Below are 16,339 nucleotides of genomic sequence, written 5' to 3'. Positions count from 1 at the left end.
GAATGTTTGAGAGAGATTAATTAAAATGCCCAATGGACTGAGTCGCCCCTTCAAATCGGATATTCCATATCCGGCGGTCAGTCGTTTAAATGCATGTGAGCAATTACTGAGAGGCGAAAAAATTAGCTACCAAAAATAAAAGAGTCAAAAGGTAATAATAAAATCACATAATCACAATTTGTAAATCTACTCAAAACGTAAAAAAAACATCAGCTAATGGACGCTTTTGCGTCAAAAAATAAAAGGTACCGTAGAAAAAGTCCATCGGCCCAGACGACCGCCGCGCGGACGCGTCGACCCGTCGATCCCAACTCAACCACTTCAAGTCGCTCCTTACCTTTCTCATCGGAAAGAGGCCTGAGCGTGGGCGGCGGAGCCCGCGGGAATAGCCCGCGGCCCGGGCCGTGGACGGCGAAACCGAAACACGGGATCGCGTAGAAAAACAAAAGCTCAGTGGACGCGCTACCACAATCACATTTTTGAACTCCCGCCGCGCAGATCGGGCGTCGTACGATCGATCGCTTCTACAGAAGGCCCCCTTTCCGTCCGAAAAGAAGGCTGAGCGTCCCTAGGGGGGATGATCTGGCGGCGGGGCTCGCGGGGGGCGGCGCGTCGACCGTGCCGAGGTCGGCGCGGGGCCGGGGCGCGCGCCCCCGCGCCGGCCTGCGGGAGGTGCTCGGCGTGGCCTCTAGGGCTCCCTCGCCAGGATGCGCGGGGACTCCCATGGGCGCCTCGGCCTCCCGCTCTTGGGGCGGACGCTCCGCTGGTGAACGCAGCGTCCGTTTGAGACACGTCAGCTGCTCCATTGGACTACGATGTACTAGACCTGAATAGATATAAAAAGTCGGTCGTTATTACCATAACAAATCCAATTACTTATCATGGCAAACAAACTAAGATAACCTAATTTCAGTGCTCTTAATTAAAGCGCCAGATCCAGTTTGAAACTGATTGCGATTGCCATTGAAAGACAGCCATTATCTTTTTTAAATAACTAGCGGGGCAGAAGCAATCTCGAACAATTGACATTTAAGGGCTGATTTTTCAATAGTCAGATAACTTTTGTCTGAAGAATAAGTTTGGCATATTGACAGTTTCAGTTCGTTCGTTTCAGCCAAATGACGTCCACTGCTGGACAAAGGCCTCCTCCAAGGTTTTCCACGGTCCACGACAGTTTCAGTACCGGAAATAATATGTCAAAATGACAAGTTTATTCTTCACTTAAAAGATATCTGACGATTGAAAAATCAGCCCTAAGTCAAAGTTTGGCGTCATACAACTTTCAAAAATTGATCAAAGCGCATCATAAATGATTCCTCAAGCTTACCTGTGTACAGAGAGCCTGGCGTCTGCAACGCCAGCGGCGCGGGCGAGCCGTCGGACGCGGGCGAGGTGCCCCCAAGATACCTCCGCCTCAGTATGGAAGTGCCGCTGGCTATTAGCGCGTGGAGCGACGGCGGCGCGTCGCCGGGCCGCGGCGTGGGCGGCGGCGACGACTCCGGCGAGCCGAGCAGCGGGCTGTTGGCCGGCGTCGCGGTGGGGGTGAAGTGCGCGCGGGGGGGTGGCGGCGCGCAGAACGATTCGCGTCGAGAGAGGACGGGGGAGACGGCGGCGGATGACCTGCGGATGATAGGTAGGTAAGTTTGTGGCTTTAGGCTCGCGAAACTTAGTCTAAAAAATTTAGTCTGTAAAAAACGATCACAAACTTATAATAATAGTCATTTTCGATATGCTATTTTTCGTAGTCAACTATCGTAGTTCGCTATCTTTCGCGTAATTATGTTGATATCGCGCCCGCACACTCACTGCGGGTGCCAGTCGCACAGTCGCGACAGCAATATAATTACGCGCGAGCGATAAGGATGGGTAGCTAGGGGTCATTGGACAAAATTCTACGTGCTCACGGACCGGGCTTTAGGCCACCGCGAAGGCGAACTTTTGTATGGCCGTAGCATGGACGTAAATATCGATGGACCACCTTTCGGCGGAGCGTTACCAACGAGTACATGCACGAGCTCCAGTCACTATCAATAGTTCAATATCCGCTACCAACCGGTTAATATGGAAATCATTGAGGGACGCCTATGTTCAGCAGTGGACGCCCCATGGCTGAAATGATGATGATGATGAGTTCAATATCTGTCGTGATCACCACCACCCATGCACGCCACGGCCTTGACGTGGCCATAGCTGAAAGGCATAATAGTCGCCGCATACCTGCGCGAGGTGAGGCGCGAGCTCCAGGCGCTGCCGAGCACGCTGCTGGCCAGGCTGCTCATGCCGCTGCTGCACACGCTGCTCACGCTCGAGCTGGCCAGGCTGCCGTCGTTGGTGCAGCACGTGCTGTCATGATGACTGGAGGGTAGTCGCCGCATACCTGCGCGAGGTGAGGCGCGAGCTCCAGGCGCTGCCGAGCACGCTGCTGGCCAGGCTGCTCATGCCGCTGCTGCACACGCTGCTCACACTCGAGCTGGCCAGGCTGCCGTCGTTGGGATGCAGCACAGTACTGCAGATGGAAATATTACGTGGTCAAATTCGAAAGATACTCTTTATGACTGACTTTTCAGACCTAAACCAATGAACAAACGCTATTGGTAGCGGTTTGACCAACCGGTCAATATGAAAATCATTGTGAGAGACCCATGTTCAACAGTGGACGTCTTGTGGCTAAAATGATGAAAGCGATCGTGTTAGGCCCTAAGTTTCTAATCATTGGGTGGTCTCCGCTATCGATGACTTATGAAGATAATGTAACATTTTTTCGCAAAAATACTCCTTACTAACAGATAAACGACAAAAATGTGTTTTTGAAGCTGGAACTACAAAGTGTGTCGTAATTATTTGACGACGCAGACGCATGTCATAGAACTAAGGTGTTAGGTCACGGACACTTCAAATACGATTTCAAAAAGAAATACTAATAAAATACCTGTTTGTAAACGTGTAGATGTGACTCGAATGCGGCAGTCTTGGCATATCATCGTCTTCCTCAACGTCCGATAGCCGGTACATTCGGAGGCCTAGCGCTGCAGCCGACCTCGACCCGCGAACGCCTACACCTTCCTGCTCCTCCAAAAGACCTGGCGAAACAACAGCCACTCAATCACCACTGCCACTTTTAAACCAACCCATTTAGATAAACACTATCTAGACACAACTAGTGCAAAGAGGAATCCAATAACAACTGCCATTGATGTGTGCTGTTGACATAATTTAAGGTAAATATTATTGAATGCAATAACAAGTTACGTGACCGATATCAGTGTTGATAAGATTGTGGAGATACTTAAGCGCCAGTCTAGTCTATGCCTATGTTCTAGCAATCTTAGCTTGTACACAACTCCTTTGTTCCGTCCTTCGTCTTTGTTAACGCTTACTTGGCAAACGCAGTGTATAATGATACTTATCCAACCGTATTGTTCTATTGAACGTGTATTAACAATCTATTTCGTTTTTTATTCATTAACAACTTTAGAACAAGTGAGAGAAAAAAAACTACGAACAATGGTCGCGTGACCATTCACAACGGTTTTGAGGAACTACTAATATAGTTCTTGCATTTGCGGAGCGACCTTGGCTTGTTTATAATTTTAATTTAAAATTACATTCATTAAAACATCTGCATAATTGACTTTATTATAAAAGCTTTTAGCCATAAAATCATGACACCACAACTACATTATGCAGTTAAAACTTGGTAATTAATTAGTTAATTAACTCGATTTCGCTGATTCGCTCACGCGACATTTATCCTTGTTAATGTCAAAAGGTAATGTAACCTGCACGCATCACGCTTGAATTGTTTCTGGAAACTTTGTTGGGCGTTGTCTGATTGGGCTAATGACCCATAACCCCTATCAGAGCTTCGAAACAAACAAAAAATTACAAGTGATAAAAAGAAATGCGGGAATAATCTCAGTCAACTAAAGTGGCCAGTAATAAAAATAAAACAAAATGTAGGTAGGGAAATCAGAATAAACACTCATATTCCTGCAAACAAAAGATGATCTAAATGCTAATGTGGTGAAGCAATAAAGTATTGAGTATTTGCTTACCTGACATAGTAGGCTTGGCCAGTTGCGCCCACGTGTGAAGAGTCAGCGAGCCTTCCATAGGTTTGACAATTTGCAGCTTGTGTGGAGGCCTAAACCTCGCCAGCCCACCGGCCGCGCCCGCGCCCCATACCGCACTCTCTTCGCTCGCATCTCGATCTGTCAGGGAAATTCAAGCTCGTGAATACGTAAAACGTACAATAACTTGTATTCAGTAATTACGTTTCATATAGAAATACAATGAATATTTTGTGAATTGCAAAATTAAATATGCATTCAATATTTTAGGTGGTCCCGTGATTGACACGAGAACTTGCTTTCAACAACACCTCAGTTTACTGCTCATATTATAGACAGTATAAATCCTGTTTTCTGGTTGCTGCAATCAGGACGATGATAAAAAATATTGCCATTTCTAAATGGATAACTGAGGATCGGTGGAACTCCCAAAGTTTCTTTAAGGTATGTCCAGCCGTAGTAGACAATCAAGTTATTGGGCCGCTAGTCATCAGCATAATAGACTGCACATTATTGCAAAATCACCCCTATTACCAGCGCATAAGATATCAAAGTGTATAGACCTGTATGCCTGCGATGCCTCAAGATGTGCGAGGCAGCGAGGGACGCGCGGCGCGAGTTGATCTCTTGAGGCGTGAGTCGACGCAGCGCCGCCGCTAGCTCCGCCGCGCCTGGTGCGCCCGGAACGCCTACGCCAGTGCCGCCGCTGTAGACAATGGTTTCACATTTTAAATAACGAATAGTACGACAAAATGTGAGTCTCTTCAAAGGAGTTTCAAGATTTATTAGACACTAAGGAGGCGCCACTTTCACGATGAAAACAAGTCGGCATTTTTTATAAAAGTAGCTTGCACAGTATGTAGCCCAAGTCCAGTAAACGACTGCCGTGGGCACTTGCTGTCTCATTACTCCATGTAAATGCTAGCGTCCACATGTCGGTATCGTACGCATCGGACGTATCGCACGCAACGGATCGTAGTATTATTTATACAGGGTGTTTCTTGTAAGGTGTCAAGCCGAAGGCAGGTGATAGGTGAGGACTAGACCTATCGATTTTACCCCCATGTATGTTCTACGATTTTTCGTAGTTTAGAAGTTATCGTTAATTTTGAGATTTTTTCAAATTTTATGACCTAGTGGCTTAATTTTTTTTTATCTTTTTTTTGGGTTGACTTTTCTCAGATTTCTTTTTTTTGACAGATTCCCTAGTAATTGCAGATGTTTGAAAAAAATAATCACCTTCTTATCTTTGATGCAAGATACAAAATTTTTGCTAGAAAAATAAAAATATGCTTTTAGCAGAACATTCTAAAATTTTCAACTTAAAAATTTGAAAAAAAAAAAAGAACTTCCATAGGTCCAAAATAATTTTAAAAACTGCACAGTTTTCTGAACTTTCATAGTGACACAAAAAAACATGTACTTAATAGGCCATTATTTTCTGTAATCGCTCTACTAAAGTAGTAAGTCGGAGATTCCGTTACATGTTTTTGACTTTCTTAGGACTAACTAATGTTTGCAATCCACTATGTTTACGTTACGTAGAACACGTTTAGAGACAATAACTGAACAGAACATTTTTTATCCACAACGAGGTAGCTCTTGCCCTTCATCTGACCTGATGGAAAGTTGGAAACTGATGGATGATCAGCGAGCTTAACCCGGAACCCTAAACCACAGAATTGGCTGTCCTAAATAGGTAGTCTTACCACTAGACCACAGTGGTGATTGTTACTTTACGATTAAATTTGATATACCTACCTATTAGAGTGTGAGATAAAGGGAAAGAGTTTGTGTGTATGTGTATGTGTGTGTGTGTGTGTGTGTGTGTGTGTGTGTGTGTGTGTGTGTGTGAGAGAGAGAGAGAAAGAGAGCAAAAAAGGGTGTAATGATTTAATTTAAAGTAAATGTTCAAAATGTCCACCGCTGACCTGAATGCACATTCAACAACGACGCAAAACAATTATTCGTAAATTTACAAAAGCTTCTTGCATTCTAATATGGTTTTGAGCTTCAGTTAGCTTTGTCCGCAGTTCATCAATGTTTTCATATTCCCTTTTGTATACCAGATGAAGAGCAAGAGCTTCCACGTTGTGGATAAAAAAAATCTTTTCAGTTATTGTCTCTAAATGTGTTCTACATAACGTAAACTTAGGGGATTGCAAATATTACTTAGTCCTAAGAAAGTCAAAAAGATGTAACGGAATCTCCGACTTACCACTTTAGTGGAGCGATTACAGAAAATAATGGCCTTTTAAGTACATGTTTTTTTGTGTTATTATGAAAGTTTAGGAAACTGCGCAGTTTTTAAAATTATTTTGGACCTATGGAAATTCTTTTTTTTCTCATACATTTCAGTTGAAAATTTTAGAATGTTCTGCTAAAAGCATATTTTTTATGTTTCTAGCGAAAATTTTGTATCTTGCATCAAAGATAGGAAGGTGATTATTTTTTTCAAATATCTGCAACTAATAGGAAATCTGTCAAAAAAAAGAAATCTGAGAAAAGTCAACCCAAAAAAAAGATAAAAAAAATAAGCCACTAGGTCATAAAATTTGAAAAAATCTCAAAATTAACGATAACTTCTAAACTACGAAAAATCGTAGAACATACATGGGGGTGAAATCGATAGGTCTAGTTCTCACCTATCACCTGCCTTCGGCTTGACACCTTACAAGAAACACCCTGTATAGAAACTCATATAAGTGCGTCCACTTGTCCGCATCGCACATCCGATACGATGTGTTTTGTACGATGCGTCCGTTGCGTACGATACCGACAAGTGGACGCTTAGCTTTAGTCAAATCCTAGTTCAACCTTGAACAGCTTGGATCTAAAATCGAAGCCACCCAGTGAAAGTCGAGTTGAGTAGTTCCCGTAGGAGTAGAGCCCATAACGACGGTAACCAGAAGAATATGTAGAGTTCAAAGTTATCTACTTCTAACGTATCTATAATTGCGTTAAGAATATCTGTATTGTACTTACGGGTATAGATCGTCCGAATCAGTATCCGAAGATTCATCGAACATCGAATCGCTGGGCGGCTTGGGCGGCGGCTTATGCAACGACGAGGCGCTGAGTGTCATGGGCGCGTCCGCAGTGTCAGAGCCCGCAATTGAACCGCCTGACCACCGCGACGCACATTGCACCGTCTCGAACACTTTCGCCATACTTGAGCTGGAACAAAAAGGTTATTTTTACGGCTCGAATAATAAGTCACGTAATAAACACCTTTCTCCGTTGATCCGTTTACGAACTATGATGACACACATCAAATAATAGCCATCCGTAGCAGGTTATAATTTTTTTTACAGTCATTTGTGATTACACGTTCTCCAATTCTGTCACCGACACATAGATTGTGATGCACACAATATTTTAACCGTAATCTAACACAGTGCACGAACGCAAATATATTTAAACTTATTAGTGAAATTAGAACTTATTGAGAAATAAAATAATAGTTATGCCAAATGCTATGTCAACAAGATAGTAATATAGGCCTACTTTTTTTCTAGAACAAGAGATAAGAAGATAAATGTCTTACAATAAATTCCAGTGCGTTCGTAATCCCTATAAACCACAATTTGCATTTCTCCTTGATACAGTTTCAATCAATAACGCATTTATGATAAACCGCTATTTTCGTTATATTGGTATCACGATAAGATAAACCAAAAGGTCATTCAAAGAATCTTTAAGTCGTAAATAATAGCTTTAATTAGCTTGCACCCTGTGCTATATTGGATCTCCGATATCGGAGTCGACAGTAGAAGGACGAGTATGGCATCTTTTCTCCCCTAGGAATAGTCCCGCTGCAGTCTTGTAGACAGCAGATAAGAGACACAGGGACCACATAATCCTAAATGAGCAACCGTGTACGCAACACTTACTGCACTATTGAGTCTCCGAAACCCGAGTCGCGACTGAGCTCGGAGTGGACGGACGATTGTATCTTCCGGTGAAGGCACTGCCAGAGGCAGCAAGCTAGCTACTACATAATCTAAACTGTGATATATGCAAACTACACAACACTCACTGTGCCATCGGGTCTCCAATACCCGATTCGAGACTTAGTTTGGAGTAGACGGATGAGTGCATTTCGCGGTGCAGGCTGGCGGGCAGTAGACCGATTGCTCGTGATATAGCAACTGTGTAAACTACACAACACTTACTGTGCCATCGGGTCTCCAATCCCCGAGTCGAGACTCAGCTCAGAGTAGACGGACGAGTGCATCTCCCGGTGCAGGCTGGCGGGCAGCAAGCCTGCCGCCGCGGCCACGCTCGGCATGAGTCCCCGCACCGGCTCCCCTCGCTTGCGGAGCTGTCGAAGCTGCTCTTGAGCCTCGGACAAATGTTCTGCCAATATGTAAACACAATACTCACTGTGCCATCGGGTCTCCAATACCCGAGTCAAGACTCAGCTCGGAGTAGACGGACGAGTGCATCTCGCGGTGCAGGCTGGCGGGCAGCAAGCCTGCCGCCGCGGCCACGCTCGGCATGAGTCCCCGCACCGGCTCTCCTCGCTTGCGGAGCTGACGAAGCTGCTCTTGAGCCTCGGACAAGTGTGCTGCCACTTCTGCATATCGCTCCTACGTCAAAGAAGAAAATTGCTTGAAAATCTAAATATTTTAGTGTTTATGCCCTTCTCAGAGCCTTGGTACATGACGTAAATATGCCTACCACCATTTCGGGGAGTCATATCGGCTAGATTACTGCAGTAATTTAAGCGATATGATAACCGTTGCAACGATTTAATCAAAATTTTTAGTCGCATTATGATGATTTTTATTTGGTTCTGTCATTTTAAAGTTATTGTAATATAGGAGGGCATGCAAAGAGCCTTTCAAGCGGTGTAATTTTGTAAGGAGCGTAGGCTGTAAACCAACTAGACAGCAGCTTGAGCCCTTCATTATGACGGGGATTCAATTTTATAACTCTTCTTAAATAGGGTCTTCTCAAATAGTCTTAGTAAATGTTAATGCACTTTTGAGGGCCAGCAGCTTAATTTGTTCTGGGGCATGGATTGCTTGTTATCTATCGGTATACTAAATAAATAGTTAGCCATGATAAGTCTGTATTAACTCAATATTTCAATCGCCAAAACACTCAAGTAACATTAAACTTATCTTTGCAACAAGGTTGTGAAGTGTGTAACACAAATCAATGTTTGTTTAAATCCTTATAATAACTAATTTCTATTATATTATCACACATGCTTTGCGTGATCAAGTAGTAAGTACTATTTTAATAGATTGCACATTGTACCAAAACAAATCGTTATTTTAATCAGGTCCATCTTAGATTGAGTACAATGATACAATAGTCTGCATTGCTTTATACAGGAACTTAAATGGATTAAACAAAATTTATCGAGCAATAATTTTTTCGCAAGAAATTCCGACTGTCGATAAAATAAGTGAGTACCTACTATAAAATTTATTTCTATCTCCATAAAATATTTCAGTGAACGCAACAACAAGCCACAAGGCCGTCTACGTCCTGTCTGTTACAGATTACTTAATATTCATATATCTTTAACTATCTATATTCTGAATCACGCGACTTATTCCACGTAGATTTCGATTATAAAAAGCCTACTAGTAATGTTTGTTCTATTCTGGTGTATGTATGAGCTAATATTGTAAAACTTCATCAAAATATATCGAATGGTGTTTGCATGAAGGAGTAAATGACAAACATTCACAATATATTTTTTCTTTTATAACATTAGTATAAATACCTTCGTGTCAGCCAACTCCGATGCAAGGGCATTTTGATTTTCTTTTGTTATTTCAAGAATCCGCAGCGTATGTTCGTGTTCTGCTGTTAGCTGTAACAAATGCAAATAACTTATTGTATGACATCACCTTGACACGCGCCGAGACCAATGTCGCATATTAACAAAAAAAACACCAGCGGTTTGAGTAAATGTACCTACACGAATATTAGAATACGTAACAAATCAAGGTAGACAATCATAATAAACCGTGTCTAAGTGACACGATAATCTAATAACCTTCTTTATAATGGACAGAGCTGTCCGAAATAGATACAGGCGTTGGCTTCAGATAAACAGATTAGCGGATAAGTAAACATGAGTAGCGGATATAGATCCTAATCTTATATTTACAAACAGTGGGTCTAGACAAAGTGCAAATTATAATCGCAAACCGGTCGATAAGTGGTCGAAAAGCCCCTTTTTCGTATGGAGTTTTGACGGATTCGATTTTCGATTCGATCAAAAAGTGCGTTTTGTCTAGGGGGGCAGAATTTATAAACGATACTTTAATAGCCAACCAATGAAAAAGAACTGCCCTTAGATTTAACTACGAATTCTGGTAACATTTACATGGAACTTGAAAAAATAGTTTTGGGCGAAATGAGAAGGGTGGTAATAGGGAAGCTTGGCTGTTTGGTTATTATAATCAGGGATGAAAAAGTTTAAGAAAACTATTTTACTATCTCACCTTTTGCAAATTTCTCTCGGTGGCCACGAGCCTTGCGTTAGCGCTGTCGAACTGGTGCTGCAGATCCGCGGAGCGCTGTCGCTCATCCGCCAACTCCGAGCTAAGGACGGTGGCTTCGGAGTTTGCGCTTGCTAAAGAGAAACACAAATATTACAATAAATAAACTGTTCCATCACACCAAAGCTAGCTCCAAACCCAATTTAGAATGAAGGGCCTTGACCCATGTATAAAAAATAATCCGGTCCTATATTCGGTCGTTAAATACGTCCCTGACTGTATAAGATTAAATAAATGATAATGCTCATCACATTAGCGTTGCTGAAGCAAGCAGTTGCGTGTCCAAAGACAGAGGGGCTTAGCCTGCCCTGCCGTATTTAAAATCGCAACACTCGAAATATTGTCTACTACACAAACCATCAGGCTCTCCGACCTTTACATGGCGTCATCATTTCGTCTTATGAACCAATGTATATGACATTAAAGAATAAATAAAGAAAGATCTTCCTTAAACATTTAATTTAATGTTATAGGTAGTTTCATCAAGTACTAGGCAGACAAAGAAGTATAAAACATGATGTCAGTTTAAATGCTTTTTCCTTATTTAAATACATCACTGATCAACGAAAAGAAGCACAGATAAAACGTAAAGGAAAACCACTTCTAATTTGTTAGACATGACCAGATTATTTTAGTTTCCGTGACGTAATTGCAGCTCATGCATGTAGCATTAGAGCAAATATACTTCGTTGACATAAGTTGGTAAACCAATATATCAGTTAAGAATATAATGTTGATGTTGGATACATATTTACAGAAGTTTAAATAAGTTCTCATAAAATACAGTGTAAATGAAAATTCAATCTTGCTCTTGACTCGTATGTCTTCATCTTCATCTTGACTCGTTGTTTTTCCTACTGATGAATATTGGCAAGTTGAAACAAGTATGGTCTGACAGGGTGCAAACCTTAAAGAAAACACGCTGCTAGGCCACCTTGCCTCACCAAACCAATTTTTGGACTTTTCATCTTCTCTTCGTCGCTTTACTTCTTGATTTTCTTCGTACACACATTAAATACAGACAAGTTACAATGTATATTTATTGAAATAATATAAAACTATTTTATTATTTGTTTGGGTTTATATCGATAAGATTTTGGTTCATAAAACTTAAACAATGTAAGTATGTAAAACAATGTGAGTGGCTCCGCCCACGAAAAACGTAACATGAGTATTACATTATGAATAAAATTTAATGTATCTTTTCTGATACCATACATATGTAATCAAAACATGGCATTTTCGGACCAAAAAAATTAAACGAATATCCATAGATTTCCGTAGGTAGTAAATACAAAGTATACAGTTTAATTCAACCTAAACATCCACAAATAGTAATCTTAATGATTTTATAAGTCCATTGGCGCATAGAATTCATGATAAAATACTTTCGTTAATATTATTTATCACTGTTACATTTGTTGATAATTTAAATCTTTTTTACCTAAATAACTGGTTACATTTCTTCGCGGCTGAATGACAGACCACTTTTACCATAATATCGACAATCAATACAATTGTGTAACGAATGACACAAAAACTATGGTATAAAATGTAAAAAAGACCAAGTTTCAGTTTCCAATACATTTAGATATAAAACAATCTAAATTCTGCCAATACCAACGTCATTTTACTATAGTTTTTCTTAACTCTATCCAGTAAAGTCACAATGCTTGAAAGGTTAAAACGAACCATTTGGTGACGCAGAATAAGTACTATTAGTAGTATCTGAATGAGAACTAGCATACTTTCTTATCATTGCGAGTTAACTTAAAATATCGTATCAAAAGTACTCACGCTGTTATCGCATTTGTTACATAGATTTATCAGCTCGACAATGTAAATAAAGCTTGTAAACACTTTTTCAATATCATCATACATTATAAGACAAAAAGCATCATTGTATTATTAATTTTTGTACGAAATAATTCACAATACAATATTTCAGCATCTGGGATCAAAAACTGGAGGTATGGGAGCGGCATATGACGGTTGGGGTGACATAATAACGTATGACGTGACAGAGCGTACAAGTCTGAAGCACATCTGAAGTCTCGCTGATGTTTGACAACATAAAAACACGAACTCGTGCCGCTTCCATAACCTCAGGTACTGACTCAGTTATGTGCTAGACCTGTAAACAATTACAGGTCTAGCACACATTATAAATATACAAATATTTATATACAAATATTTAATACACAAATATTTATAATGTTGTGTGGGTACATCCATAGATAAATATACCAGAAACAGTACAAGTTTTATCTATATTTCTTTAAGGCAGGAGTCCCCGTGGCCCGTCCTTAGACACTAAGAATGAATAAGTATAAGGCAGGTTTACCAAGACATACCATCACCATTTTCAGGGGTCGGGCAGCTGTCCTCCCTTGTCCCACCCTTGGTATGCCCATGGATGCGTTTAACTGAAGTATACTTACCGAGTTTGTGAGCGATATCTCGCAGCAACTGCTGCTCGGCCAGCTCACCGCTGTCAGCGCGATTAAGTTGACAGAAATTTGACGTCATAACTCAAGAATTGCTATGCAAAATGGGACTGGTGCGTTTTGCCGCCTCATTAAAAGTATTTCATTGACTGTGGTATATCCAATTCCTTTATCTAAATCGAAGCCAGGATAGCCGAACGGTGAAGGAGTCGGACTGGCCGACTCGTGATCCGAGGAACGCGGGTTCGGTCCCCGCCATCGCTCGACTATTGTGGTGAGCTCACTCGTGACACAAGTATATTTAGCTTAGTACGACGGGCTGACAGGACTATTAATAATTTGTGCAATGATAAATTACTAATTAATAAAGTCATTTTTAGAAAAAAAAAACTTGCTGAGTAATACTTACTGAGTTGGTGAGCGATATCCCGCAGCAGCTGCTGCTCGGCCAGCTCGGCGCTGTCGGCGCCGGCGGCGAGGCGCGCGGCCTCCTCGCGCAGCGCGCGGTTCTCGCGCTCCAGCGCGCCGGTGCGCTTGCGCAGGGCGGCCGCGTGGGCCGCTTCCTGCTCCGTTGGTGACGTGGCGCCCTCCTCTGTGTCATTTGTTAGCACCTACGACGAGGAATTCCGTAAGATAACTGTAATAGCCTGCATAATTGCCAATCTTAAGTGGTAGTGGATGGGCACTGGCTCAGGGTTTTTATGTTCGGATAACGTTGCGTGTTGATACTCAAAGTCTGCAGTGCGCACTACTTATGTGGCAAATGAGCCATCCTGGCGATTATGGATTGGACATTTTCAAAAGAAGCGCGGCGCTTGCGAGTCGCTGCGCTTCCTACTCCGTTGGAGACATAGCGCCCTCCTTTGTGTCATTTATTAGCACTTACAGCGACGGGGATTTCTTTTTAATAAGTTTCGTGACACTCGGGGATAGAATCTTGAGCAATAGAGATCTCATTCGTACTTTTCTGATTTTTTTTTATTCGGCGCATGATGAAAATCTCACAAGAAGGACGCAGATACTGCCTAGGGTTTTTTATTCAGATGTAATCCCGTTGCAAGGTGATATCGCTGTATTTTTTTTAAACTCAGCAGTGCGCAATACTTTTATAGGATGTGCCACATCCGATGTGGCAAGTAAAACATCCTGAAGATCTCGGATTCGACATTTAATCCAAAGGCCTAGAATCGATTCGCAAGGAAACGAATATTATGTACGATTATGTGATAATGGTCACTTGATTATCAAAAGATTAAGTAAGTGCGAACTGCGAATCCAACGTTTATCTCCATTTGGAGATGATCTTGCACGAGATCACAAGAGCACGAGAGTGGTAGCATGTTTATAAACAGCGTATCACTTGCAATCTTAATGTCTCATTATAAATGTAACAAAACTATACTACAACTTGTGTTCGGATAAATATTTAGAAGTCTATTACAATAACTAGTTTCAAGTGAGTTATAATTATTTGAGTCATTGCTTTTCTCATAATAGACACTTGATTCAAGGAAATGCCCTTGCATAACGACATGAACGATAAGCATCAATTCATCGATTGAATACGAGAAAAGATACGACACGAAATTAGAAAAACCAACCGATGTTAGCCTACCTCGATGATGTCATCACTAACTTTACCGCAGTTCAAATAAACTTTGATTAGTCAAATAACACCTACTCTTTTAGTTAAGTAAGTGCTGTATTTGTTATAATAATCACCAGCTCTTTACCTTTGTAATATTAAGTAGGTATAATATCAAATAAGTCTAGATTTTATCCCCTAACTCTGATTATCTGTAAACACTTTCGTTATAAAGTTTATATCGGTCCCAGATTGCAGTTAATGCTATAAAATGAAACCCACCTGCAGCAAATCTGATTTAGTGTTGAGCTCGTGTCGGAGCTGTGTGATGTGGTCCCTCGCGCTCTTAAGCTCCCCCTCTAGGTCGGCGACTCGCGCCTCCAACTGGCCGATAGTGGCCAGCAACTCTTTCCCGATGTGGGCAGTTAATTCCAAGTCCTTCTCTTTCTGTGGACAAAACAAAAGACTATCAAACTAACAATCAACTAACAGCTGACAATCGATTGAAAATGGGATATTTTTAACAATTTCTTTGCAAGTCTCATCTAGTTAATGGGCAAACTCGTCTCTATTCTATTGAATCAAAAAATTACTTGCATAGGCTGTACACTTGTACAACACATCTTACACATCAGATGTCAAGTGGTGCTCGACTCTGAGACAAGCTAAATTACACCATTTTTGACGATATTGAGTAGAAATATTTTAAATACCTTCGCAAAGAAAACTTTCTGTACATAGTACATATTATTATTGTGGTCAAGCACCAACTACAACTACAACTACACAACGTCACAGTGTTTAGATTGATGTGTACTGGTCCGCACTTATTTATGAACTAAAATGAAACTGATTTCACTCTTAGTTTACTCACAAATGAATGTTATTTAGACTGACAGTTATTAGTGTGTACTTATTAATGAAGTAATTTCAAAATTACTAGACTATGTGCTGTTTACAAACAGCGTGAGTTTTGATGACTGCGACTTATGATACTAAATATTTACCTTCGAGGAAAAATATTTTATTACTGAGATAACAAGTCAATAGCATTGTAATTAGCCACTAATAAGTAAATTACAAATTATCACCTAGGGGTAAAAATTAAAATGCTACGTAATGAACCAACAACTCATCCAAATCTATGCTAATCTACCCGAGGAAAAAAGCAGGCAAATAACTTACTTCTTCTAAGAGCCGTGTTACCGCTTCGATGTCATTGTAGGTTTTTGTCATTTGGCTCACCCTGTTGCTGCATAGAACTGCGAATAGAATAAATAAATGTACAATTATGTATTTGCTACACCTAAAACCTTATCTAAAACGCAATTGTTTATTCCGAAACAAAAGAATTATTAGCAAGCGCTCAGATATGGGTTGTAAATTTTTACAGCATTCAAATCATAATAAAGATGTTAGAAGTTATGTGACCTTGCTGTAGTACAAACCATTAAATTAATAAATAATTACTGTTCAAATGATCTACAAAAGCCGCTTCTACAAGAGATAGAAGCTATGTAAATAGCTCATTATGATCTAAATTAATTGAAAATTAACTGGAAATAAAATATTAATTTTAGCACTCTCATAACAGTTATTATAATAATGTAATTATTGGTATTATGTTTATTTGTAAATCATAACTTAATATTTATAAAATTTTAATGTAATATTAATGGATTTATACTCGACCAATCGATAGATACATAA

The 16,339-nt window shown here is 40.8% G+C and overlaps 2 protein-coding genes across 15 annotated transcripts in view; both read right to left on the bottom strand.

Annotated features, from left to right (window-relative positions):
* Positions 1-524: 524 nt before the first annotated feature.
* On the bottom strand, positions 525-2,279 carry LOC135072127 (uncharacterized). Its single transcript, XM_063966080.1, has 3 exons — positions 2,218-2,279; positions 1,328-1,620; positions 525-826 (listed from the first exon to the last, which is right to left on the bottom strand). The coding sequence occupies exons 1-3, from the start codon at positions 2,277-2,279 to the stop codon at positions 525-527; spliced, it is 657 nt and encodes a 218-aa protein (XP_063822150.1).
* LOC135071776 (trafficking kinesin-binding protein milt) overlaps positions 2,279-16,339 on the bottom strand; it is a 36,103-nt gene continuing 22,042 nt past the window's right edge. For 11 of the 14 annotated variants that reach the window (XM_063965584.1, XM_063965583.1, XM_063965588.1 and 8 more), the window contains 11 exons: positions 15,815-15,891; positions 14,912-15,076; positions 13,454-13,655; positions 10,541-10,671; positions 9,814-9,903; positions 8,457-8,662; positions 7,056-7,247; positions 4,634-4,776; positions 4,056-4,211; positions 2,930-3,080; positions 2,280-2,506 (listed from right to left, as the gene is read on the bottom strand). In XM_063965584.1, the coding sequence (XP_063821654.1) occupies positions 2,347-2,506; positions 2,930-3,080; positions 4,056-4,211; positions 4,634-4,776; positions 7,056-7,247; positions 8,457-8,662; positions 9,814-9,903; positions 10,541-10,671; positions 13,454-13,655; positions 14,912-15,076; positions 15,815-15,891 (1,673 nt within the window). In that variant the 3' untranslated portion in view covers positions 2,280-2,346. Of the gene's footprint in view, positions 2,507-2,929; positions 3,081-4,055; positions 4,212-4,633; positions 4,777-7,055; positions 7,248-8,456; positions 8,663-9,813; positions 9,904-10,540; positions 10,672-13,453; positions 13,656-14,911; positions 15,077-15,814; positions 15,892-16,339 lie in introns of all 14 variants that reach the window. The other 3 variants (XM_063965586.1, XM_063965587.1, XM_063965585.1) reach the window with 2 other exon arrangements.

Source organism: Ostrinia nubilalis, chromosome 5, assembly GCF_963855985.1.
Source record: "Ostrinia nubilalis chromosome 5, ilOstNubi1.1, whole genome shotgun sequence".
Lineage (NCBI taxonomy): Eukaryota > Metazoa > Arthropoda > Insecta > Lepidoptera > Crambidae > Ostrinia > Ostrinia nubilalis.
This window is presented reverse-complemented; position numbering and strand designations above follow the sequence as displayed.